Source organism: Tiliqua scincoides, chromosome 3 (genome assembly GCF_035046505.1).
Source record: "Tiliqua scincoides isolate rTilSci1 chromosome 3, rTilSci1.hap2, whole genome shotgun sequence".
Classification (NCBI taxonomy): Eukaryota; Metazoa; Chordata; class Lepidosauria; order Squamata; family Scincidae; genus Tiliqua; species Tiliqua scincoides.
In genome coordinates, this window is record NC_089823.1 from 217670116 (window position 1) to 217697814 (window position 27699).

General features: G+C 43.8%; 1 protein-coding gene across 2 annotated transcripts in view; it reads right to left on the bottom strand.

The window, feature by feature from the left end:
- Nucleotides 1-1087: 1087 nt before the first annotated feature.
- VEPH1 (ventricular zone expressed PH domain containing 1) overlaps nt 1088-27699 on the bottom strand; it is a 136338-nt gene continuing 109726 nt past the window's right edge. For both annotated transcript variants that reach the window (XM_066622082.1, XM_066622081.1), the window contains 3 exons: nt 17435-17552; nt 2260-2396; nt 1088-1324 (listed from right to left, as the gene is read on the bottom strand). In XM_066622082.1, the coding sequence (XP_066478179.1) occupies nt 1088-1324; nt 2260-2396; nt 17435-17552 (492 nt within the window). The remainder of the gene's footprint in view (nt 1325-2259; nt 2397-17434; nt 17553-27699) is intronic.

The following is a 27699-nucleotide window of genomic DNA, read 5'->3' on the forward strand; positions in this document are numbered from 1 at the left end:
GGGTTCCAAGGAGGAGGAGTCATCAGTTGGAGGAGGGCAGTGGGGCTACCTCACAGGTTAAGCAGATGCTGGCAACATGGGGTCCTAGTACCTTCCTCCTGTGAAAGTCTCTGGCAAGACGGGTATTCCCAGGAGCTTCTCTGGATGGGGTCTGTGCACCCAGTCTTCCTCATCCTTCAGGTCCATAGGGTCTGAGTCCATGACACATTGCAACATCAGTGAGACCAAGCAAACAGTGTTGGATCTGAGCCGGGTGCAAATAAAGTGGCAGGAGTCATAGGGTAGTTGTAGGGCAAATTATAGCAGCTTTCACATTCAGAGTACATGTATGAAGCTGCCCTGAGTGCATCTTGAATGTAACCCAAATGGTGTCAAATTTGCAATGTTGCAAAGAAACATGGAGACATATATCATGGATGGAAACCTGATAGAAGCCACACATGTTATCTGGGTACTTTGCAAAGGAAGGAATGATAGTTAAGTGGCAGTGATGCTGTACAGGTCCTCTTAAGATGTTTAAAGTGGTACTTCGTAATTGCCATACTACAGATCTTTGATCAGCAGAGTCAGTAATAAGCGTCAATCCACAGGTGCCTATTACATGCCACTTAAGTGATATTCACAGCAGGACAGAGGCCAACAACATAAGTAACTTCAGTATGCATTATTCAGAAACAAGAGTCTTGTTTCCCTACTGCCCATGCATACTTTCTGTACAGGAAACAGCAATTTTCTTATGCCCACAAGGAGGAATGTGTTCACTGGAGCCACATAAAGAACACCCAGTGCTTCTGCTGCTTTCCAGACAGGAAATCGTAGTTCCTTCTGTGGGTGGCAGTGACACCCTGGGAAGGGGTAATGGTCCCATGAACAAACACTGCCGCAAGAATAAGATAGGTGTGTGTCTTGCACTGAAGGACTGTGGCTCAAAATATGCCACTCCTAAATGTCAAATGTCGCAACACTACCCAGCTCACAGTCACTATCAGCGAGCAGCTCTATTTTCTTCTGCAGTTTCGAAGACAGAGTGCTGGACCTGTTCCTGTGTTACAGAGGAGTGCTGTAGCATAAACAGGCCCAAAGGATTTTACAAATATGTGGTTGCCTCTCTGCTTTCCCTTTCTTTTGCTTGTGCAACAGCTACATTAATGCACTGGAGCCACTCCTCGGCGTTCTTTTCATCTTTGGCCTTGAAAACGTAGGTCTTGCTGTCTGTGAAGATTTCAAAGGCCCGGGGAAGGCTTCGATCTCTGCGCTTCTTGGCCACAACTTTGACACTCTGGACCTTGCTGAGCTCAATGGGACAGTCATCTGGGTCATCCTTCTGAAACAGAGATGGGTGAACTCGACGTATGGTCTCAAAATACATAGGTATGTGTACTGCAATCTTGCTTTTCAAATGTTTATTTAAATGTATAGGCTGCTTTTCCACTCAGTGGAAAAAGACCCTCAAGTGCCTTAAGGCATAATAATTAAAATGTAATAGTAAAATAAACAACCAATAACAATTATATACACAATAAAATACAACAGAATTTACAATGAAACAATAAAGATTTGAGCAACAGAAAACCCCACTTGCCCCAGCAGCCGCTATGGGTCAACACGGACTTGAATCAGCAATATATCTGGCATGTCTGAGTTGATCCATGTAGGCGGATCAGACCTGGGAAGGGGGTTTGGATACAGTGCGCACTGGCACCACTGATTCCACTCTCTCCTAGGCCCGAACCACCCACCCATCTCCTCCCTGTTTTTGCTCCAGACTTCCTGCCAGAGCACATGTGCTCTGTGCTGTTGCAAAGTACGTTATGGTGCTTTTGTGATAACTCACACTGGTGGAACATGACATTCTAACATCAGGCTGTTAGTTCCACTGGAGCTGATGTTCAGGAATTTGTGCTTGTTGACACATCAATAAATTCTGCATAGCTTAATGCATGAGCTTTTCTCTTTCAACATTAGCGCATATGTTACAACAATCCTTTAACCAAATCCAGAGATATAGGATTTGGGCACCTTCCCCACTAGGTATTTATGGAGTCTTAATGCATGTGAAAGATGCCCAGTTGATAACCCTGGGCTATGATCTGTTTAATCTCAAAGTACAGCACAGATTAGAGTCACAACAACCTCAATATCAAGCGACCTGTAATGGCATGTTTGTTGAAACAAATTGCGAAGGAGTCTGAGGATGTTTTTTAGAGCCCATTGATAAAGAAAATGTATTAAGTAGCATGAATCTTTCTTCTAACTTACAGATTTCCCTTTCCGAAAGAGAAGCTGATTGCCGGCAAGAGTGAAATAGCGTGTTTTCCACCTTTTGATGAACTTCCATCGGACTTGTTTTTCTTTCAGCTTCCCTTCGATCAAAGGTTGGCCATCTTGATTCACAACTGGGGGAGATTGACAAAACAGCATATTGTTATTGATTTTCTTGTCCCTGTTTTAGTGGTTTAGACTTTTTACCAAATCAGATATCAGCTGCCCAGAAAGTGGCATATTTATTTAAAATACTTTGATCCTGCCTTTCCGAGAAATACCCAAGGCAACCAACAGTTCTAACTCAATAAATAATATCATACAAAGAAATCAACAAAACTAAAAAAAATTCAATAAAAATTACTTCATAAATAGATTCAATAAAACTCCAAAAGACTCACTCCAAACACACAACAGACACACTCCAAACTCCAGCACATCCCTCCACCTTGTTTGGAGGTTTCTGCCAGCTGTAGTTGCACTGACATTGGAGGTGCATTGGTGTGACTTAGCATGGGCATCTAAGTACATTTGCTGGCAGAACTAGGGCTACAAAGTCATTGTGCCAGTGTCCAAGGGCTTAACACCAGTGTTCTTCAACCTTGGATTTGTGACCCCAGTGGAGACGCAAAGCCTCAGTTATGGGGTTGCAGTAACTTACAGGAATGAAAAAAGGTTGAAGACCACTGGACTAGAGCACCACCAGGTTAAGGGGGAGGCATTTAGTGTACCCCTTCAGGTACCAAGAAATGGTGTCCCAGTCTTGCAATTGGACTAAAATAGGTTTTCACTAGTGCCAGGCTTCAAGGTAACTTTTTCTGCTCTCTGTAATAAGAATATTTGGCTATTGTGAACAGTGCTGGGAGAGCATAATGGAAGCAGTGACAGAGGCAGGGGGTGGGCAGATAGGGTCCTGGGAGGAGGTGAGATAGATGGTGGGTCCCTAGTCTCATTATTTATTTCTTTGGGTCATGGCATGAAAAAGGTTTAATATCACTGGCTTCCACCATATGCTGCTCAAACAGGTGTTCCTGAAGTGTAGGATTGTACTCTAAGAATCCTTAGGATTTTTGATAAAATCTATCCCTATTCATCTATCAACACTCAGTTCCCCACAGGACGAACATACCCGAAATTGGCGTGAATGTAAATATATAATCATGCAAATTTACCTATTTTAAACCAGTTACAGAATTGGAATTGTGAATTACAAAATGTATGGGTGTTTTTTTCTCTTTTTAAAATAATAAAATTCTCAGTAATGAGATGACCTTGGTTTTTTATGATTGCCATTAGCATAGTAGCCTGTTCATATGGGTGAGGGCCCAATCCTAACTAGGTTTTGAACATTGTAAAGGCACGTAGAGCCTTTACATGTAAAACATACGTGCCGTTATGACGTACATGCATAACATGCTATCATTGTGTACATTCCGTTATCGCATAATAGTGTGGAGGCCATTTTAGGGACATGATTGCAAAGGGTGGCAGTGACCTTGGCATGCTGCCACAGATGACAACTTGCACGGAGGCAGCAATGGTTGGGGGCAGGGCAGGGAAGAATGGGCATGTTCCTGGGCAGGGAGGAGGAAGGTGGGAGGTAGAACGAGGAGAGAAGAGGTGGTTCCTGGAAGCAGCAAATTGTGCAAGATTCTAATCCTGTTCCTTCTCCTTCCTCTCTCACTTACTCTCCTCAGACCTACACCAGCAAAATGGCTGGCATATATCCAAGGAGATCCATTGGGGTAGTGGAGGCTTACTCCAAGCTAAGGGGATGGAATTTTCTTTACCTTGAGAAGGCCTCCGGGAATGGCCCCCCTTGCAAGAAGCAGTGCACATTTTGTTGGCATGGGGGTGGGGGTGAGGTATTAGTTAGAATTGGACTGTTAGAGTTGGAAGCACCTATAAGACTACCTTTATTTGCAACAGGACATACTGTTTCAGCTCTGACATGTACCAACTTGGTGAAAACTAAGAAAGGCAGTTCATTTCAATGAAGTTTCATATTCAGGTGAATTTTCTTGGCCTAATGATGATGAGCCACCGTAATGTGCTATTGTACTGGAAAGGCTAAAGTGTCAAAAAGACCTATGTGGTCATGGACAATCTTAACTTTTATTGTGTATATTTGGATAAATCAGTGGGTATGTGGTGATGTCAACTTTAAAGGTCACCCTAATGGATGAGATGCCAGCATGTCTGAGGGACCAATTAAAAGAGAGACGTTCAGAGGGTCACAATGAGCTAATATTCCAAATACTTTAACATTCTTTTTTTTTTTTTTTAATAAAAAGGTTATTTTCATTGCAATTAAGCTGTCTAAACATGTACTGTTTTGCACAATAACCCTGTAACCTCTTGGTTGTAGAAACCTATTACTGCAATGGAAAATTCCTCTCCGTCACAGGGGAAAGGACTTTTGTATGAGTCGTGGCGAATTGCTTTTTATCCTGAGTAGTGACTAAGTTTCTTATCATAATGTGCAAGATTAGAAATTAGTAGCATCACCATATTGTGATATTGATAAAAGCAAGACTAGGTTCTGAGTCAGTGCTCTCCTACATAAAACTTCTGCATATGTGCAGTCAACAAAACATTTTTACAGACTAACAACGCTGGAATGCATGAATGTGTCTAGAAAGCCATGAATGTTGAACAATTAACAAAACCACCCAGTCATGACCTCATTGCACTCAGATCTGTCCTGGCTGTCAGCCTAACAGCCCACTCCTACTGAAAGTCCCCCTCTGTCCCACCAATGGCTAGTTTTCAATGAAACAGAAAATGTTCATTGTTTTTAGTCGGTTAAATTGAGGCCCATTAAATCAAGGGTTTGCTGCAACTACAAAAGAATCAGCAAAAACAAAATCAGAGCAAAAATCAGAACAAGCGGAGGACCAGAACCACTCGCTATTCCTAATGATGATGAAAAGGCCCACTAAGAAAGGCAGGTTTTCAGCTGGTTGAATGTGGTTCAACCACATTGAGGAGGCCTGGCAAACCTCACAAAGCAGCGAGTTCCACAGGATAGGGGCAACCACCAAGAAGGCTGTCTCACAGGTAGCTACTATCAGCACCTCAGAAGATGGTGGTACCAGAAAGAGGACCTTTCTGAAAGCTCTAACAAGATGGATAGATTCATGTGTGGGGAGGTGGCCCTTGAGACATTTCGGTCCTAAGACATGTTGGGTTTAAAGGTAATAACCAGCATGTTGAATCATGCCCAGAAACAAACTGATAAGCAGTGCAGTTACATCAACAAAGGTATTACAGGATCATATGGACAGGCACCATTCAATATCCAAGCAGCCACATTCTGTACCAACTGAAGTTTCTGGAAGATCTTATTCGTAGCAGCCCCACATACAGCATGTTGCAGTAATCTATATGCAAGGTAAGTAGAGCAAGGTAACCTTGGTTAGGTCTGCTTGGGGCAGGAATAGACACAGCTGTCACATCAACTGAAGGGATAAGGCCATGTCAGAAGTATACACATGATTCTTAACATGTGCACACTTGATAGGGGGACAGCAACCCTATAAAGAGACTGTTGATGCACCAATGCCACTTCACTACCCCGCTACCAAAGCCACATGGAGCTACCCCGCTACATGCCCTGCAGCAAAGATCCGTGCTGCCACCCCCCCCGCACCATGCCGCCCCCCAGCTTACTCATCATCACGGAGCCTCATGTGACATTGGAACCAACTGGGGGAGCTTTCGGAAACAGTATGCTAAAGATTGCATAGGAAGCCTCAAAAGGCATCCCACATGGTCTGGAGTGCTGCACGGAGGTAGCACTTGGGTCCTTTGCCCTCCTGCGCCCCTCCAGGTCTGCCACTGCCACTTCAGAAGTGTCCTAACCAGGAGAACGTCTGTCTTATCCAGATTTAATTTCAGCTTGTTTGCCTTGATCCAGCCCTTCACTGACTCCAGATACCAGCTCAGAAAGCCATGTATACAGGCTCTGTATCATCTCAGTGTCATTCCGGTCAAACAGGTTTTCCAGGTTATTTTATTTTATTTTAATAATGCTTCGAAAATCTTCCAAACTTGTTTGAGCAGAGACTATTTTGGGGCAAAAGTAAAATGTGTGTGTGTGCTACAGTCAATGATAGATCTATCATGACACCTTTGGCTTTCTAGAAAGAAGAAGAAGAGAAGCCCTATAGTCTGTCTTCAGCCTAAGAGTGTTTTTTGTTCCGCTTACTGAGACTGCCTTACACATTTACAACATTGCAGAAAGGATACAAGCATACCCTACATACATGCAGGGAAACACATACAGTGATCTATAGCAGGTCACACATAATTATTCCTATGTGCTTCTACTGATCTTAGCATTGTGATCCACTTGTACAGTGCAAGTCTGAAATGTCTGCTATTTGTACCTGTGTTGAAATGCTTATATAAATGTTCTCCCAGCTTGTGTTTATGTAGGAAAGGATTAATGATAGTAAATGTTTGACTAACTGGGCAAGAAATATTTTTCACAATATGCAGCTTCCTAGGGAGGCCCTCAGCGATGCAAAACTCTTGGCTAAAACTGAAATAAACAAAATCAATACACACACATCTGTGTTGGGAAAAAAAAAAAAAGCTATCTAAGGCTGCAAATCTACTTCCCACTGGTGTACATGAGAAAATTCTAACTCAGCAGATCTGAGTTGGTGCATGCCTTATGAAAGTTCTCTCTTTTAGCAACATTCAGTGTTTCTCAAACTGTGGATCTTTTAGCAACATTCAGTGTTTCTCGAACTGTGGAACACTAGGTGGGTCGCAAGCCAATTTCAAATGGGTCCCCATTTATTTCAATGTGTATTTTATTTTAAATAAATATTCAAGCAAAATGTGTTGATAATGCAAAGCCCTAGGAATTGTCATATAGTGTCATATAGTGTGGCATTCTGTGCACACAAATAGCAAGCATGTCCTTCCTCTCCCATGCCTTCTCCATTCACAGTAGCTGCTTTTCTGTTTAGAAAAATAGTGTTGAGATTCTGTAATGTGCATGTCGCCAATTTGCCTCCCTGAATCTATAGCATACTTTATTTTCTAGGGCTAATGTTTCTCAAACTGTGGGTTGGGACCCGTTAGGTGGGTTGCGAGTCAATTTCAGGTGGGTTCCCATTCATTTCAATATTTTATTTTTAATATATTAGACTTGATGCTACCATGGTATGTGACTGCATTTGGCGAAATGTTATAGACTTTTAATAAGCTACTATGTATATTCTTTTAACAATGACAGTAAATGGGACTTACTCCTGGGTAAATGTGGGTACGATTGCAAACTAGGATTGTTAAAAATTTTCCTGCTTGATGATGTCACTTCCGGTCATGACATCACTTCCAGTCGGTTCTGACAGATTCTCATTCTAAAAAATGGGCCCTGATGCTAAATGTGTGAGAACCACTGTTCTAAGCAATGGCGTGTCAGGGGACACATGCACAGGTCCCATATGGAGATGCCAGTTTGTATACTCAGCATGTGCTTATTCAGGACTGGCAAGAGTTTAGACTAGGCTTTGGGAATGATTTAGGCACAAATGCTTATCAGTAACATCAACATCAAATGCTGACTCATATGCAAGGAAGTTATCTGTTCTAACAGCACAGAAAAGAAATATTACTCAGAGTTTCTGCAAACTCAAGACTTTTCATTGGAGTCAGTTAACACATTCAGCAGAGTCATCAAGTATAGAATGGTTGTGACACACTCACCTCTGTAAAGCAGCTTATGTATTCCTTTGTACTCTCATTTTGTAGAAACCCTCCTTCTACCAAGGATGTGACTTAAAAATGGCAGGAAATAGCAACATTCAGTGTTTCTCGAACTGTGGATCTGAACCCACTAGGTGGGTCGCAAGCCAATTTCAAATGGGTCCCCATTTATTTCAATGTGTATTTTATTTTAAATACATTAGATTTGATGCTACCATGTCATGTGACTGCATTTGGGGAAATGTTATAGATCTGAAAAGTACAGATCTATTTTGTTGGGTTTCAGCTTTTAACAATGATAGTCAGTTGAGCTTACTCTTGGGTAAGTGTGGATAGGATTGCAGCCTTTGGGATATTTGGGGAATTTTTTTTGAAATAGATAAATTTTTAACTTAATGGAAACTTAATTTTCTTCTCAATTTGATGTGATTTTGTTGTATGGGGGCTGTTAAAAATTTCCTGCTTGATGATGTCACTTCTGGCCATGACATCACTTCCAGAATTAATGACATCACTTCCAGTGGATCCTGACAGATTGTCATTCTAAAACATGGGTCCCACTGTTAAAAAGTTTGAGGACTGCCTTACAATCAATTACACTGGTTTATAGACTTAAATGTAGGGTGCCTTGGCTCTTTCACCCATTGTGGCTTTACAAATGCACTTTGAGCAGTTGACTTTGGGACTTCAGGGTTTCAGCATATCAGTTCTGGAATTTTAGAAGTGAAAAGTCTAAAAAGCATTCTATGGAATGCTCTTTAGAATCATTAGTAAACTGAGAAAGCAATTTCAAAAATCACCACATACACAAGTATGCTCCCATTAGCATCAGGAAGAACTATATAAGTCCAAGGCACCTTGAGTTGCACCTTAGATATCAGTTTGAAACAACGGAAAATTGTACATTTTCAGGTGGTTTCATCTCAGAAGCTAGAGTCTCCAGCATTAGATTCACTTGTTTCCCTATGAACAAAGTCAGTATATTAACGGTACTAATACAACGTATAGATAACAATGCTGAACGTTGATCATTCCACTTCCTCAGGCAATGTCTGGCAGTAACTGTCGGATACACTGAACATTTCAGAATTGTGTGTTTTCTCATCAACTGAGAACAGCAGATCTTCTTTTGTGCCCTTCTTTTGTGGCAGTCTGTTCTTCCCAGCTCTCCGAAGTTCTACCATCTTGGATTGTGCAAGATCTCATGTGATCCAAGATAGCAGTGCCCAGTAAAGCTGGGAAGAAGAGGCTGCCAGCAATGGTGTCACTAGGGTTCGCATCACCCGGTATGGGAGGCCAGCACGTCACCCCCCTGCAGTGGGTAGGGCAACACTCTAGTTGGTGGGCGTGGTGATCTACCATTGCCCTATCCCCGCTGGTGTTTTGGCTGTACCTTTTGATAGAATAAAGATATTTCAACATAGTTTGTTTCATCGCATTCTGCATGAAATTACACATTGATTGATATATAACATGATGGTATTATTCCTCCAAACTCTGATTTTAGTGATTTTGGTCACTGGTGGTGTCACCTTCCCCCAGGGTGTCAAGTTACTAACACCTTATTGGAGCAGTTCTCAAACTTTTAGCACTGGGACCCACTTCTTAGAATGACAATCTGTCCAGGACCCATCATAAAGCAAATTAAAATAAATAATTATAAATAAATTAAAGTAAAATCAATAAATAAGGGAAAGCCAACCCCACCAAGTGAATTTTCTCTGTAGCCTGCCTGCAATAACACTCCCCCCCCCCCAAAAAAAAAAGAATCAGTAAGATTTTCACCCCTACCCAGCACCCAGTTCAATTTAAGTTCTTATATTTCAAGCATATCACTAACAGGATCCACCTGGCTTTGCAAGTCTGAGAGCCCAATCCTATGCCTGTCTACTCAAAAGTAAGTCCCATTATAGTCAGTGGGGCTTACTCCCAGGAAAGTGTGGATAGGACTGCAGCCTAAAACAGAAAAAAAATTCACCTTACCCTGTCAAGCCTGTTTCATTCTTTTTATGGGGGGGCTGCCTTCTGGAGCATTTATTGAGCTCCATTTGCATCAAATCAGGACCATTCTGCTGGCCTCACATTTCCTTTTGCCTGACCGGCCCAGGAGCCAAGGCATGTTTGCTTAATCGCGAGTAAACGTGACCATGTGGCTTAGTTTTGCTTTCCATAGGGCTCAATACATTTGCCAGCTTGGAGGGAGGGACTTTCTTCTCGGGTGTTTTTGGGGGGCTACATTCATTCGATCAGGACTATTCTGGTGTTGTTGGATACCTCTCAGCCTGCCCTTTCAGATGGACTAAGGCATGTTCACCTACTCATGAGTAAGCGTGCGATACCCCTTGGTTTCTCTTTCCATTGGGCGCCATGCGTTTTTTGTTTTCCGGTTTTTTGCCAATAACATTTGATAAAAAGGAGATATTTCACTTCTGTTTTCTGCATTGCATTCTGCTCGAAATTCTGCAGTCAACGGTATAGAACATGATGGTATTATTCCTAACCACCACGATTTTAGCATGTCACCCTCCCAGTGCGCGTCACCCCCCTCTTGCATGTCACCTGGTGCGGCCCGCACCCCCCTAGCGACTCCAGTGGCTATCAGGGAAATCCTGCAGCACCCCTGAGGTGCCACAGCACACAGTTTGGGAACAACTGCTCCAAGGCCATTATACACCTGAGCATGGAAAAGACCACGGCATATGCTTCGCACGAAGAAGGCCCCAGATTCAATCCCTGCTATCTCTAGGTAAGCAGTGAAAGTCTTGGAGAGCCACTTCTTGTCTGTATGGACAATACTGGCCTAGATGAACCAGTGGTCTGGCTCAGTATAAAGCAGTTTCTTATAAAAATTGAAAAAAGAGACCTTCACACACAGGATTCTTCCCACAATAGCTTTATATCATGAGCTACTTTAAGATTTAATATTTTTGTAAAGCAAAGAAAATAATTGAAAACAGGGAGTACAGTTCTGGACATGGTAAAAGAACCTTTTCCACCCTCTCAAAAATACAATAGGCATTGAGAAAGGACTATGGAATTTCCACGTTTGCCAGCTGAAATTATTGTTAGGGGTACAGAATGTCCTGAGATTTTCCTCAATCAGTCTTTCAGTTCCTGACATGGTTTCCATAAAGCCTCAAGGTCCAAAGTTTCATTAGACCAAATCCTTCGCCTTTGGGTTGATACAAATCAGGATGGCATGAATGGATTTACTGGAAGGTGGAACTTGCATTAATTGCAGGGGGGGGATCAGTCCTTGGCTAGTTAAGCATTGATTCCATAGTGAACATAGCTATGGGGCACTTCTTAGAAAAAGCAGAAAAAACAGGAAACTTTTCATGAGTCAGTGTTGCTCGCTATCCAACAAATAACAGAAATGAAAGAGGAGCCCCCCCCCCCAAATCCATTTGGCAATTATTATAGTGCCTTTCACAACCAAAAACAATATGTGCAAGACCAATGAAATACATTACTGTTGCACATTCTTTGGAACTGACTGTATATCCACTGTCTTAGAGCACACTCCAGAGTTTGACTTAGGCCAGCACAGGTCCCCATAAAGTACTTCATGGCTATTTGAGAGCCAGCTGGGCTGGTGCAAGGATGTGCACTGGCCCGCTGGCACCAGATCCAGACCTCGGCAGGGTACGTTTGCGCCAGCCTGGGCAGGTTGGCACAGGAGGTGGGAGAGGGTGATGGGAGGGCATAATGGAGGCAGGGAGGAGGCATTTCAAGGTGGGTGGAGGGCAGACTGGATCAGGCCTGGGATGGGGGTGAGATAAGCCACAGCAGCACATGCCAAATCTGAACCCCTGACTCTGGCCCCAGGAGCCTTACATGGGTTGTTTAGATTTGCACCAGCGATTTTGCTGGTGCAGATCCAAGTAGCCCTATAGGAGTGGCAGGGGTATTACTTGGGGTAAGGGAAAAATATCCCCTTACCCTGAGTTGCCCTCCAGCCGGCATCTGCTTTGTATTGGATACAGCTCAGGTCACTTGGCCTGGCTGTTCCAGCACAAGTTAGGACTGGGCTTCCCATCAGATTTGGACTAAGTGCATGTTTATTTAAACAATGGTATATTTCCCACTTCTGATTTGGATCTAGACCAGCAATCTTCAGTCTTTTCTCCTCTCTTTAATCTTGTCTCTTTGTCTTTCTCAAACTACGTATCTCATTTCTTTTCTCCCTTCTCCTCTTCGAAAAAAGAGCTTAAATAAACAAAAGAAACGATGTGGATATGACCCACACCACATCTTCTGAAGACCAATGGTCTAATGGATATCAGGAGTCTCTAACATGTATTTCCAGGTCTAGAGTCCAGCTGCCTGTAAAATGATCTGCTCCCATCTGGCCAATGACTACTAAAAAAATAAACCTGTTTCATTTTTTGCTATGACAAGCAGGAAATGAGCAAAAAAGCCCTCAATACAGTGAGGTTTTTTGTTGAACGTCAAACATTTTGATGCAATGTGTTTCACTCTACAGTGTTTGGCCCAATATGTTCGACTCCCTGAGAAGTGGCTACTTTCAAATAATGACGAAGAGAGACAGGAATTGCCAAACCCATACATTCGAGTCTTTAGAAGAGACACTTTACGTCTTTTTATCCCAATGGTTTTTACTAAGAACTGTCAAAAGCAGACACAGCAAACCATTTAAGAAATCCAAGATGTTGGAAATCTGCTCAGATATTATGAATGCAGACTATTAAAGACCTCTTCAAGGATACCAAAATTGTAGCTTTGGATTTTTCGTTGATTCAACTGTAGTTTCATATACAATCAATGTGCTAAAAGTCTAGGTGCCTGTGGTTGCTTCCCCAGGGGGCTGTGGCAAATATGTATTTTTCAAGTTCTGATATTCACTTTCAAAGTAGCACTTATGATGCAGCCAAACAAATGACTACAGAAATACACTGAATTGTTTCAGTGCTGCTCATAAAAAAAACACAACAAAGTTTTGACTTGAAGAGCTCTGATAACTAGTGGCCAATCCTATTCAGACACTGGTGCAACATCCATCCTATCCTAAGCCTGTCCTGGCAACACCACACCAAACATGCACCAACACCACTGTAACAAGGGCCAAATGCCAAGCTTATCCTGGCAAAGCAACGCTGTCACAGCCCTTCCCAGTAACACCCCAGTGTCTATGGAAACACAGACACAGCCTGGTATCCACAGAACGGCATCCTGACATTGGTTCATCATAGGTATGACGGCATGTCATTGGGGTGCCATCACAGTATCATCAGCGCATCATCACTATGACACTGGCATGTTGCCCATGTAATGCTGGTGTGTCATCACCATGAAGTTGGCACAACATCTGTGTGATATCCTTGTGTAATTGGTATGATGTCCAAGGGGCTGATCAGCACATCAGATCAGCCCCAATGCTGGCAGACAAAGAACTGGGCAGAGACAAGTCCAGGGTCACTAAGCAGCCAATGCTGGGAGAACTAGGAATGAGCAACACAGCAACAGGCACCACCAGCAACAGTGGGGAGATGCACACACACAGGGCGCAATCCTAACCAACTTTCCTGCACTGGTATAGCTGTGCCAGTGGGACATGTGCTGCATCCTGCAGTTGGGGGGGTAGTCATGGAGGCCTTCTCAAGGTAAGGCAATGTTTGTTCCCTTACCTTGGAGTTGAATTGCCCTTATGCTGGTGCTGAAAAGTTGGTTAGGATTGCGCCCACAGTGTACAGCACAGCACAAGGGTGCCACACTACCCCTCACCTCCCAGAGGAGTTAGAATGGCATAAGGCACAAAAGCAAAGTCAAGAAACTGCCCCAGAAGTATGAAGTGTCCTTCCCCTGGAATGGGAATTCTATATTATTTGGGACAATGTTTGGTGCCTGAAACTCAGCTTTGGTTCCAATATGATCAGTGGCATCACTTGGGTTTTCGTCACCCAGTGCGGGAGGCCAGCGCATCACCTCCTGATGGATGTCCTCCCATGCGGTGGGCGTGGCAACACCTCTAGCAGTGGTTGTGATGATGCACCATTGACCCGCTCCCACTGGTTTTTTGGCTATAACTTTTGATAGAGTAGAGATATTTCAACACTGTTTGCTTCATTGCATTCTGCATGAAATTACAAGTTGAATTATATATAACTTGATGGTATTACTCAAAAATGCCAAGATTTAAAAAATTTACGCCAGTAGTGGTGTCACCCCTGCTGTGTGGGCCGCCCAGTGTGGCCCGCACCACCCCAGCAATGCCACTGAATATGATGCACACCTATTTGGGAGTAAATCCCACTGAACTCAATAATACTTACTTCTGAGCACACATGTATAGGACTGAACTGTTCAAGAAGGGTTTTAATATCCCTGCATTTAGTATTAATTAGTACTTTATAAATGCCCTCATTTTAAGTTTTTGCAGTTGGAACTCTCAGGATGGGAGAGGCAAGAAATTATACATTTCTAAGCAGATGTACTCAGAATTTCAGCCTTAATTTTATTATGAACAGACATTGCATAGGAGCAGCGCAGCCAAGCAGTGACCAAGTCTGAATTATGTGCCTGAACAGATGTGCTGTTTATTAAAAGGAACGCACTTTGAAAAAAAGTCAAAGACTTAATTTTGATTTGTGGAAAACTGCTGGCTGAAATATAATGAAAAACACTTCTCACATACATGCAAAACTCTCTGATGTCAGTGAAAATTTGGAAAGGCTTCAGAAAAGTGGTATATAAATCCTTCAGGTATATAAAATAGTACCATACATACCAGAAAAGCAGTATATAAATCCTTTAAATAAATACAACAAACAGTAAACTCAGTGCAACATCCTACAGTAGGCATTAGAACATGACCCAAACACCCTAATTACCAGCTGTTTCTAGTCTGCTGTATGATTTCATTTGGAGCTGTCATCTTCAGAAAGCAACTCAGTTTAATTGGTATCTGTTCCCCCCCCCCCCAATATCTCCATCTGGCCTAAACAGCTAAATATCTCCAACAGAAACATACCTGCCCAAATGAATAATTGGTGTAACTCAATTTAACAGAGCCATACCCAGAAGAACCAGAAAACACAGAAAGCAGAACCGATTGTTCACTACAAGTTTCCAAAATCAAAATCATGTCTCAAAATCCTTATTTTTGTTTTCCTGGACATAATTTTAGTCTCCTGAAAGTAATCTTAAAAAAAAAAAAATAGATGCACAAAACCATGGCATATGCATATGTGTATTAACTAATTACCAGGTAAAATTCAATTACCGTAGGCGGCTTTTGAAAGCATCTATTTCCTTAAGATACATTTAATTTTACAAAATCACATTTGTTTCCCTACCATTCCAATGTGAGCTGTACTGGAGCTAAGTTTTACTCTGAAGCAGGAAGGATACTCCTTCCCAAATAACTACATCATGTAGTAGGAGAAACCTGTACTTCAGATTTAATGACCTCAGGGGTTGCTGCCGAAATCGGGTCATCCTATAAGAAGATTAAACTCTCAATGGATATATTTGAAATTATCCCAAATCTGTCATTTTTGCAAGATTTTGCATCTGAAATTTGAATATTTGAAGATGAAATGTTACCTCAAAATGTAAGTGCTATGTTTGCATGTATGCATGCAGGTAGATAGGATTTATTTATGGATTTATTTATTTATTTCACCACCTTTCCTGTCTGCAAAGCACAGGTGGCTAAAGATATAAAATCAGTTAAAATCACAAAATATAAAGCACATAAAATAAATTTAAAAAGCAGCATTTACTCTATAGTACAACTTCTCAAAGAGCAGTCAATTAAAAACTCTTCCAAGGAAAAATGTTTTCAATAACCCTTGGCAAGGAACAGGGGCTTGAGCTGGGCAGCAAGCCCATGACCATGAAGGGAAAATGAGGCGAAATAGGAGATCATGCTTGAAGACGTACAGTACATGCAAACATTTTCTTGCATCTATGTAGGATCGCTAAATCGTGTAAGATTTGCTGGAGACCATGAGAAGTAGTGTTGGAACAAAACAGGCAACCACCTGAACAGTGTACAAGTGGCCCTGGTCCTCCTCTAGATTAGGGAGACTGTGTGCCTTCTAGAAGGAAATACAGGATTTATAATTTGAGAGATAGGGAGGAAGACATCTCTCTGTGTGACATGCTCCCTCAACAACTATAAATCACAGTTCCTGTCAGCATTTCGTGTGAATAAGCAGGAGGAGCCAACAGGGTCTGGCATCAGAGTGATAGCAGGAGGGAAGGGAAAAAAAAGCACTGTAATAGTCAGGGAAAATGACCCTGAGGTCCCAAGGAGCCAGAACATATTATTATTATATATTATTATACAGGTATTTATATACCACCTTTCTAGGTCCTCAGATTTCTCCTTAGACTTTATTCAAGGCAGTTTACATAGGCAGGCTAATTTAAATCCCCGTAGGGATTTTTACAATTGAAAGAAGGCTCTATCTTTCAAGAGCTACAACAATTCAGAAGTTTCGTTCTGATCTGGCTTCACATTCTGGCCCCCATCCTCCCACACTCAGAGCAGATGGAATAACTCGGCTCAGCTTGTCAGCTGCTTCAAGGTCGCACGGTGCCGGTGGCCTCGAACTGGCGACCTTCGGATGTTATCTTCAGGCAAACCGAGGCTCAACCCTCTAGACCAGACCAATCCTATGCATGTCTCCTCAGAAGTAAGTCACATTATAGTCAATGGGGCTTACTCCCAGGTAAGTGTGGATAGGATTGGGCTGTAAGGGCGCAATCTTAACCAACTTCCCAGCACCGAGGTAAGGGCAATGCAACTCCGAACAAACATTGCCTTACCTGGAGAAGGCCTCCGTGACTGCCCCCCAGTGGCAGGATGCAGCACATCCCCCAGTGGCACAGCTATGCCAGTGCTGGAAAGTTGGTTAGGATTGCGCCCTAAATGAGTGATGCAACTGCAATGCACCCTGAAGTAAGGGAACAAATGTTCTCTTACCTTGAGGAGGCCTCCAAGGCCGCACCCCCACTGCAGGATGCAGTGTGTGCCTTGTTGGTATGGTCGCATCAGTGCTGGAAAGTTGGATAGGATTGGGCCCTTAGGCACTGAATTCCAGTGTGTATAGAAAGAACTCACTGGGACCAGAGAAATGCTTGAGCACTGGCGCACGCCCTGGGACCAGCGCTATATCAATGTTCGTTTTTCCTTTACTTTGGTTTTCTGATGGTGGAGCCGACAACCCCATGATATGGGACAAAGATCTAGGCTTTGGCCTTGGAACCAGGAAGAAGTGGCTTGCTGCCTTGGTGAATTTCCATTCTGCTTTCAGCTGAGATGCAAGGGGACATTTCTATTTGCAAATAGTCAGTGAGAGGCACTTAAAGGTATAGTTGTGCGATTCATGTCATCTGCAACTGAACAGCCTTCAGCTGTTGTCAGACTTTGAACTTTACTACTTGGGTATTTCAGTAGTACAGGAAAAAACTCCCTTACCTGTTGCCTTTTCAGGGTTATTGCACATGAAACACTGCCAAACCCCTGCTTCCTCGCTGTAACCAAATAAATCAAAGAACCTCACTTCTTCCAGATGCATCTGTACATGATCCAGATCCTAAGCAAGTAACAACAACAACAACAGCAACAAAACATTAGGAAGTGATTTGGTTACTGAGTAATTTGTCACCTGCAAAGTTAAAATAATGAAATCTATAAACTTCCTAGTAATAGGAACAAAAGGCAGGAGTTTATGGCTTCATATCCTATTCTTACTAAGCCTAAGATTGCATCCCAAAAATAAATACATATTCTTCCTTTGTTTACTTCTGCCTGCTGGCCTGTTGATTGATGGGTTGCTTGGACTTGTTCTCTAGCAGAGCCATGTTGTCTCACACACTTTATAGTACATCATGTGCAGCAGTGACTCTATATAAACAATGATGTATGCAGCAGTTTCAAGCTCTTTCACTTGCCTAATATAGAAATTCTTCTATGTACACTTTTTGTGAGTATCCTGTTTGCCTTTAAATGACTGGATGAAGAAGCCAGATGAGTGCATATGGAGCTGTCTTATGCTGACCATGGGTCAGTCTAGCCCATGACCATTTTATCTGACTAGCAGTGGCTTTCTGCTGTCTCAGAGCCAAACTACACATTAAATCAAGCACATTATTGAACCTCATGTGCTTAGATTTTTTTTTCCTAAATGGCAGCTGATGCAGGGGGCCTAATATGAATTGGGATTACAGCACCAGGAATGTGGGGTTTGACCCTTTGTCAATGTCATGTGAAATCGTGCAAAATCTCATGATACCTTGCAAGATTTCTTGGGGGAGTGGTCTTGGGGGAGTCTTGTTATCCTGCAGCATGGCACTGCTGTGGCAGGGCACTGTGAAAGAATTCCTGCAACACTAAGGGTGCAGTGACCAGGGTAGATTTAGTAACTACTGTTCTATTATCCTTAAAAGGAACTCTGAGGTTGTACAAGACACTGTCTCTAAAAATTCATTAACTATTGATTTTGGCCAATGCCTGAACATCATAGGAGGTTGGCAGTATCACTTGTCAGGAACCAAACTGACTGGCACCTGGGAAAAGGCCACACTGTACAGTCCAGGAGTGAACCACAGAAACTCTTTCTGGTCTGTCAATAGAGAAGGCTAGATGTGACCCAGAATGCCAAAAAGGACACACTGGGCTTGCCATGCACACCTCCTCCCTGCCTGCACCCTGGCACAACCACAAGGGACAATTCTATTGAAATGGGAACCCTCAACTTATTATTCATATTCATATGTGTTGAACTCAGAGTTCAACACACGAGTGTGTGCTGTCCCACTTTACCCTTGAAACAACTGTGTGTGATATAGATTAGCTAGAGAATGACTGGCCCAAGGCTGCCTTGTGAATTTCATGACTGTGCAGCGATCTGAACTCTGAGCTCCTAGCAAAGTTCTGCACTGCCCAGTCCACCATACTATGCTGATTCTGCTACAATGAAGAAATCATTATACCATCTATAAATTGCAGAACTTCTTACTCTTATTCAGGGATATGAGGCTCTGCCTCCCCTCTCATAGTCCAATGAAAACAGCCTCAGGCACGCGCCTATTGCCAGTGTTTCTGAGGGGTTGTGTAATCAGAAGGGAGGCTGAGCTCATCACTGCCGCACCTCCTTCATCTCTCCCTGTATAGTGTCTGTAACTATACAGGGAGAAATCAGAGGTGCAGCAGTGACGATCTCAGCCTCCTCTCTGATTGCAGCTGGGTGATGCTTCAGAAAGCCTTGTGGCTTCTGGGTAGCCCTGAATGCCTTGCAGTGCCACAGCAAGTGCCTCCCCAGTCCTTGATCTCATCACATCACTGTACTTGTTTATTGGATTCTGATGTATAGGGTGAAAAAATGTGTCCTTTAAGACAGGGGTCTCCAAACCCCGGCCCAGGGGCTGCCCACGGCCAATCACTGATCCCCTGAGAGCCTCTGGGCCAGTTGACCAAACACAGCCAGAGTTGTGTTTGTGGGGTGGGGGAATGGGGATCCATTTAAGAGTGTGGTTTATTTCTTGGGCTGTATTGGTGCTTCGAGAAATCCTGGACATTTCATTCATTCATTCATTCAAGTGCCATCTCTAATTGTTTAAATTTTATATTTATTTTTTTTTCCTGACCCTCAACACTGTGTCAGATATCTGATGCAGACCTTTGGCCAAAAAGTATAGAGACCCCTGCTTTAAGATATCCTGAAATCAGCCCAGAGTAATGAAAAATGAAGTTAAATGTGAAATTACTCCAGAATAAGATCTTTTAGAGTGCACAATGACAAAAGTAGCTATTCTATCTCTTACACGAAAGATGTTCACTTTCTCTAGATGTGGTGTGGTAAAGGGAATGGTTAGGTTCTGTTGACATCTCATAGTACACAGAATAATTTTTCCCCTGAAAATGATAGTGCAAGTGGCGAACACACTTGATTTTGCAATTAATTGATGAAAAGCTGCTGTGGTTGCTTTTAGCATCACATAGCTTGTGTCTTTTGATAAATATCCATTAAGCAGTTGTTCAGCAATCTGTGAGGAAGTTACATCTGGAAACATTTTACTTAGGAGCAAAAACTGAAGTATGCTGCTAAAATATTTTCTGTGGCATTCCGGAGAGTACAACTTTCTTTGCAAGCTGCTTTCAAAAAACAGCCCAACAGTCTGTACACACTGATTTGACCATATTCTGCCGTCAGTTGCAATTATGTAAATCATAGGCCCTTCCACGGAAATAACTGAGATATGTTCTACTGTCAGAGAAGCTTGCAGATTAATTATGTACACGAGTGCATCTGTAATGTAATGTAAATTAATAGATTTAGCTTTTCAATACAATAACTTGTTAATAAATAGATATGTAAACAGGAGCAAAATCTTTTATTTTAAACTAATGACAAAGTTATTGGGAGATTCTAAAACATTAACGGTAGTTGGCCTCTAACTTTTATGTGCTAAGTATGAGTTGAGGGAGCCTAATCCAGATCTGGACCACAATGCAGAGAGGTAGACAGCTTTGACCCTTTTCTTTCACCATGATCCTGGTCCAGATCAGGGCCCCCACAGGTGCTATTTATCCTGCTTTCACATAGCACAACAAAATCATTAAGGAGACAATCTAGACAAAGGTGATTGCTTTAAAATTCCACAATGAAATCAATGGGTCGAGTCAGAGGTGATTTTACTGAGACAAGTATGGCTACGTTTGTCTGGACTGACATAGCCCAATTTCTCACTCTTCACTTTCTGGGCGGTTGCTCCATCCATCTTACCTTATCACTGAAGCCTTTTCCTTTTTTCAGCTGAATTTGTACCAGTGAAACTGCAGATCCCTTTGCCAGAAACATCTTGTCAATTTTGTCTCCTGATTTATTTTAATAGAGGAGGGGCTGTAGCCCCAGTGGAAGAACACATACTTTGCATGCAGAAAGGCCCAGCTTCAGTTCCTGACACCAGTACAAAGGGCACATAAAGACCCTTCTCTAAAGCTCTGAACTGCTGGCATAGACAATAATGAGCTAGACCAGGGGTGCTCAATAGGTGGATCGCGATCTACCGGTAGATCGCGAGGCAAAATGAGTAGATCGCGGAGTGCCAACCCCCCCCTTCAGGTGCCTCTGGGAGGAAACGCCGGGAGTAAGCCCCATTGTACTCAATGGGGCTTACTCCCAGGTAAGTGTGGCTAGGATTGCAGCCTCACAGCCTAATCCTAGGCATGTCTACTCAGGAGTAAGTCCTGTTATACTCAGTGGGGCTCAAGGTACACCAACATACATTGTACACATAAATGTTATATGTTATGATGGCGCTAACATTGTAAAAAAAACTCTGGTAGATCTCTGGGCCTTGCTGGGTTTCAAAGTAGCTCTTGAGTCAAAAAAGTGTGAGCACCCCTGAGCTAGACAGACCAGTGGCATGACTCGGGTAAGGCAGTGTTGTACATTCAACAGAAGAAGCTAGTAAGCAGTTACATATTTCCTCAATCCTATCTTCACAATACAGGCCTGCAACAGAGTTTCTCCTAGACCACTATCGCTCAAACTGTGGGTTGGGACCTACTAGGTGGGTCACGAGCCAATTTCAGGTGGGTCCGCATTCATTTCAATATTTTATTTTTAATATAATAGACTTGATGCTATCATGGTATGTGACCGCATTTGGAAAAATATTACAGATCGGTACTTTTAACAGGCTACTGTGTCTATGTTTTTAACAATGATAGTCAATGGGACTTACTCCTGGGTAAGTTTGGACAGGATTGCAGCCTCGGATTGTCAAAAATTTTCCTGCTTGATGATGTCACTTCCGGCCATGACATCACTTCCGGATCAATGATGTCACTTCCAAGGAGTCCTGACAGATTGTCATTCTAAAAAGTGGGTCCAAGTGCAAAAAGTTTAAGAACCACCGCCCTGGACCACAGGAAGGGGAAGGGGAGATCCTAGAAGCTGGTTTGTGCTTAAGGGAACAGAGCCCAGTCAATTCATTGTGTCTAGAGCAGTGGTTCTCAAACTGCTGGGTCACGACCCACCAGCTTATGTAATGATGCCCCTTTAAGGGGTGGGGGCAGGGGGAAGCAGCAAAGCTATCTCCAGGATTGAGACCCTGCAGGGGGAGGGGGTGCAATTTTTTAACAAAATACAGTATATGTGCTTGCAGGGCTCCCCATGGCTTCTAAACAGTGCAAGTTGCAAGCATGACAAAACCAGAAATTCCACTTCCAGTTTAATTGCACTTGCAACTTTCACTGTTTAGAAGCCACGGGGAGCCCTGCAAGCGCTCCACGGGGCTCCCCACACCCCCTGGACTCTGGGAGCATATATGTTTTGTTAAAAAATAGCACCCACTCCCCCTGCAGGGGTGTGATCCTGGGGATCACTTTGCTGCCACTGCCTCTGCAAAGACTTACCCTGAGAGTAAATCTCCCAGGAAGTTTGAGAACCACTGGCCTAGAGAGAACACAGAAACAAGCAGATTAACCCTGTGAGGCCTCCCTGTGGGGGGGGAGGGCCCATCTGGCCTTTCCAAGGGGGACCCCCTTGTGGAGGCCTCAGACTAGTTCACCAGAAGAAGGGGGGGTTGTGTCACCCGGTTCCCCCTCTTTGGGTTGGCAGCATTTGCCAGTCAGTAGCAGGGGCTGCTAGCAGCAAATCCTCCTACCTGCTCTTCAGACTCCCAACTGCCTTGTCATCCCTGGCCTCCAGGTTTATGTAGGGCTCCTCCCCTTTGGCCCCTCCCCTCCCCTCACAGGGATAGTACAAAAAGGGCCTGTCTCTGGGCCTGCCCTCCCCTGGGATTACAACTCCTCCCCTTCCTCTCTCTGTTTTCCTCCCACCTGGAGCTGCCAGGGTTGTGCCTGAGAGGGCTGAGAAGGCTGCTGCCTCTGCTCTGGTCTCTGCTTTTGGGGGGTGGGCTGGCCCTGCCCACCTGGGTCCTGTAGCTCTGCTCTCCCCGAAGGCGGGGGAGGGGTGGTTGCCCAGCAGCCAAATGGCCTGTGTCCTGTCTCCCCCCTCCCTCCTCCAAGGCGGGGGGCGAAGCGGGGGGGTTGGCACGCAGTGTTCCTCTGCTGTGCCTTGCTGCCCACAGGAGTGCCCAGGCAGCCTATGGGGAGGTGGCCCCATGTTCCACCGGCTTCCTCCCTGTTCCTCTGACCCAGAGGCCTTCTCCCTGGGTAAGCTGGGGACTTGTGGGAGGAGGGGAACCCCGACAAACCCCTACAAATGGACACAGTTGCATACCAGAAAAAGGGAGTGCATGGTATGGGAAATAGGTATATAAATATTAATGTTTATTTTAAAATATTTCTATCCCTCCCAAAGGACTCGAGTTAGCTAGTGCATATTCGAACAAAGAGAAACAACTGTGCAATGAGAAAACCATGGTGATTTAATGTACTGTCAACCTGTCATTTGTCTGACAATTTTTTAAAATATAATGCTGAACATTTCCCACAATAATATCAACAAAAAAACAAGTCTCCAAACAATAAACTGTTCTGTGGGACCAAGATAGTGGCTTTGTGGCAATTCATTGAAGAACAGATGACACAGAACATTTTTTTCTTCTTGGATGACACATATCCCAGGGGACCCAAAGACCACACAGAGACTGAACCTGTGACACTGACTCATTCTGAGTCACCCCATTGGTCCATCTTTCGCATGACTGATTCCACTAGTTGGCAGCCAGTCTCTAGGGCTTCAGGCAGTTCTTCACACAGCCCGACTTGGAGATGCCACTGATTGAACCCAAGGTCTTGTGCATGCAAAACAGATGCTCTACCCACTAAGCTACGGCTCCTTCCCCCCTAACACTCAACACACAAGATGTGAATGAAAATACACCAGGACAACTGCCCAGACTGGTGGATACATTCCAGCTGTATTCCTGCCAATTTCTTGTACAAAGCAACAATGTAATACACTGGAGGAATTTTCTCAGACTGCCTTCAATAAGCTTCATGGGCACTTTGAGCAAAGGCTGGCATGTGTCCAGACTGAAGGAACTATGCCCCTCCCCTAAAAAATGGATAGGCAGGATGGATAAGGTCTTCTCTACCTCCTGAGTAGTTGTGACAAACATTTAAAAATGCTATTTCAATCAGCCAGGGAAAACTGAAGCCTTTTTCATTTTGTCTGTCTTTTTAAAAAATCTCCAGCAAAGAGATGTTTCTTGCTTTCTTTAACCATGTTCAGATTGCCAGGCATTCGGAATTTCTCAGACTGATATAAAACATCTGGTTGTCTCTGATGAAATGTAGTGGAGAAGTGTAGCTAACATGCTTTATTGGGATAAGCTGGGCCAGTTGTAAAAAAAATAATACACAGATTCATTAAATCACAATTTGCAAAGGAAAACTCTTTTCCTTGCTGTTTATCAATTTGCTTATTCATGTTGAGTTTTCTATGGATGGACTTTCCCCAGGAAAACTTTGCTTAGACTAGATCCTGGCTGCAGAGTCACATTCCTCCCCTGCAGCCAATGGCAAAAGATTCATTTGTATCATGCAGCAGTCAGGCTGGATATGTAAGACTGCAGCCAAAGTTACATGGATTGTAAGGCATGTCTGTATTAGCACATGGTGTTTCCCCTGTTTCTGCTTCTCAAGTAGGAAGAGCAGTCCACATGCTTCCAGGAGCAAGAATGATATGGTATGGGAGAACATCATACCACCATTGTTAATGTTGGCATAGCAACTGTACATGTTATGCATGATTGTTCTTAGGCCTGCAGCACATGCAGTCAGGCATCCTTGGAGGCCGACGCTGTACAAACCACAAGCATCACATGATCATATGCTGAGTCAGACCATTGGTCTGTCTCAGCATTTTGCAACCAGTGGTACTTGTAGCCCTGGTGGAACTTGAGGTGGTGTCCGGTGTACTCATGGGACCTCCCAGACTCCTGCTGCTTGGCAGAAAAACCAGAAATACATCAAGCAGCAGTAGAGGATCCACTTAGTGGGCAGAGCTCCAGCATATGCTTTTTGCACACTCAAAAAATCCCTCCTGTCCAGTCTGAGCCTCTTACTGATGTTTGTTGCATTGTGACTGGTCTCTCAATCTGGAAGTAATTGGTGAGGACATCATCACCAGTGACTTCTGATGGTACTTCCAATAGGTGGACCATGAGAAGTGGTACATCAGGGGATAAACACTGAGAAACACTAGTCTATCTAGCTTTGCATTGTCCACTCTGGTTGGAAGCAGCTCTCCAAGAATTCAGATGAGATCTTTTCAGCCCTGCTACTAGAGAACAGCAGCAGACCTCCCCAGCCCCGCGCATGGGGCAAAGGTCCGTGATGGTGCCCCCCACAGGCTGTCACCGTCCCCCCACAAATCCACCCCCCCACTCACCTGAGCCTTGCACAACCTGAGCCCGCATCGGGGAAGCCTCTCTGAGGTTCCCCAACGCTATAAACTGTGCTTCTGGAAAACCAGCACAGCTTCTGACCCCGTCGGGAGCCTCAGAGAGGCTTCCATGGAGTCCTAGAGGCTCATGCCTGGGGCATTTGTATTAAGTTTTTTGCTGCATCTGGCACAAAGGAATTTTTTGAGTCTGGATAAAGGACAAAGCACTGAGGTTACTTGGTAGTGACAACAACTCTGTGTACCTATATGGGAGTAAATGTAAACACTGCCTGTGTTTGTACCATGTGACCAAAAGGAAAAAGGGGAAAGTGCTGAGTCACCATGATTGTGCACTTGTGATGTACACCTGTGAATGTTAATGGTGCTGAGCATGATGGGAGCTGATGCAATACTGTGCAATTCCAGTCACAAGATAATGGTAGGCTCCAGTATATAAGCAGACTTTAGAGCTATGTGGTGTGGGTAATTCGTGGTTGATGTGGTGGCTGGGAGAGGTGCTGTTGGAATCGGTGCTGGTCATATCATTTCAGTTCTGCTGCTTATTGCTTTTGCTGTGTTCCTGATAAGCTTTTTGCTCACTGTAAATTCTTCTTCAATACAGGACGCCCCATAGACATCTACAGTAGGTTCACAACTGCTAGAGGACGTTTTAAGCAGAGGTGAAGGGTACTGAAATGGAGACATTCTACATGCAAAACGTGTTGTTCCACTGCAGAAGCAGAGCCAACTTTTACAAAACATTTGGTGCAGATGTGCTCTTAGAAAGCTTGCATGAACATTTCATTGTCTCCTTCAACATACCAGAGTCTCATAGGGCTTAGTTATTTACAGTGAAAAGCACAGACCACTTAAGTCAGTGTTCTTACTCCAAAGCTGGCAGAGTACTGTCGAAATCCACAGGGCAAAGGCTGCGGTCTTGAGTACATTTACTTGGAAGGAAGTACCAGAGAAGACAATGGGGCTTGTGTTGGAATAAGCCTGGTTAGGATCAGGTACTCAGCACAAGAAAGTGAGCACACTAGCCTTCTTTCACATCCTATTGAGCCAGTGTGCTGAGGAAGTGTGCCACTCCTGCAGTGCAAAAGTGTTGCACAATATAAAAGTGAAAGTGCTTCTAGCCATTGAGCTGGTTGGCACACCGAAGTCTTCCCACAAGTGCTGGCAGCCTTGTGGACACCTGCTGGCACATGTGAATCTGGTGGCAACGGGATTGGGGTGGGCAGTTGGGCCCAGGAAGGAGCAGGATCAGTAGCTCCAGCATGCACTATAGCCGATCCTTCTTCCCTGGCCTGATCTGCCAACATGGATCCACAAGGTGGATCCGCTGGCACAGTTCTGAGTTGACCCATTGAGCCTGCTGGGGCTTACAAATGTCCCCTTACCACAAGGAGACATGTAGCAGCTGAAATTTGCCTGCAGGATGCAGCGCATTTTTGCTGCAACATCACTGCACAGGGATTTGGTTAGGATTATGCTGCCCAAGAGATAGGTTTGTTCCCATGGTGTCTAGTTCAGGCTATAGGATGCTTTATGCAACCACTCTGTGACCGCCAGCCTGCGATAGGCTGCTCTCTTACTTAGGACTGGAGACCTCCCAGCATCAGCAGAAACAAGCCAAAAAAAAAAACTCTTCAGAAGCTCTGCTGGCAAACAGAGAGGAATGTGCAATTCTAGAAGGAGTTTCTGAAGTCTTGTTTTCTACAAGGGATTAGTGAGGTCCAGTTTTGCAAAACAATTCAGCTGCTATGATAAGAACTTTCTGCATGTCCTTTCCCTGAAAGTGAGCAATGGAAAGGGCCAGAATGTGCTATGAACCGCCAACCAAATGGTAATATAATTAGGGAACTAATACCTTTGAGAATAATAGCCCCTGCTCTTGTTGCATGTTTGATGCATTTGGGGAATTTTATATGACATGTTTGGCAAGAAGACGGTCTCATTTTAAGCTCTCGCTGTCCCTTGCTGATTCCCGCAGTCAAGCGTTGTGTTTCTAAGCTCAAACTACATGCTGTTACACAGAGTTCTGTGGCTTTTTCCTCCATTTGTTTCAGTCAAAATGAGCCTGGACAGACTGCAAATAAAGGAAAAGGAAGGGCAGACACTGAGAAGCATCTTAAACCTTTCCCCTCTGGTCATTTGCCAGCTCAAAACTATCCGAGCTGATTTCCTACCCATGAGGGGAATGATGAAGGGAAAATATGGGGATCCTATATCTTACCCCTTATTGATGAAAAAGCAGTTTGGGGATTGTGATTTTGAACTGAAAAATGTCAAGAGTGGCTTCAGAAGTTGGCCAGGTGGGGCACTAACTGAGAGCCCATGCCCATCAGAGGCCCACATGGCCAGGTTGAGCCCT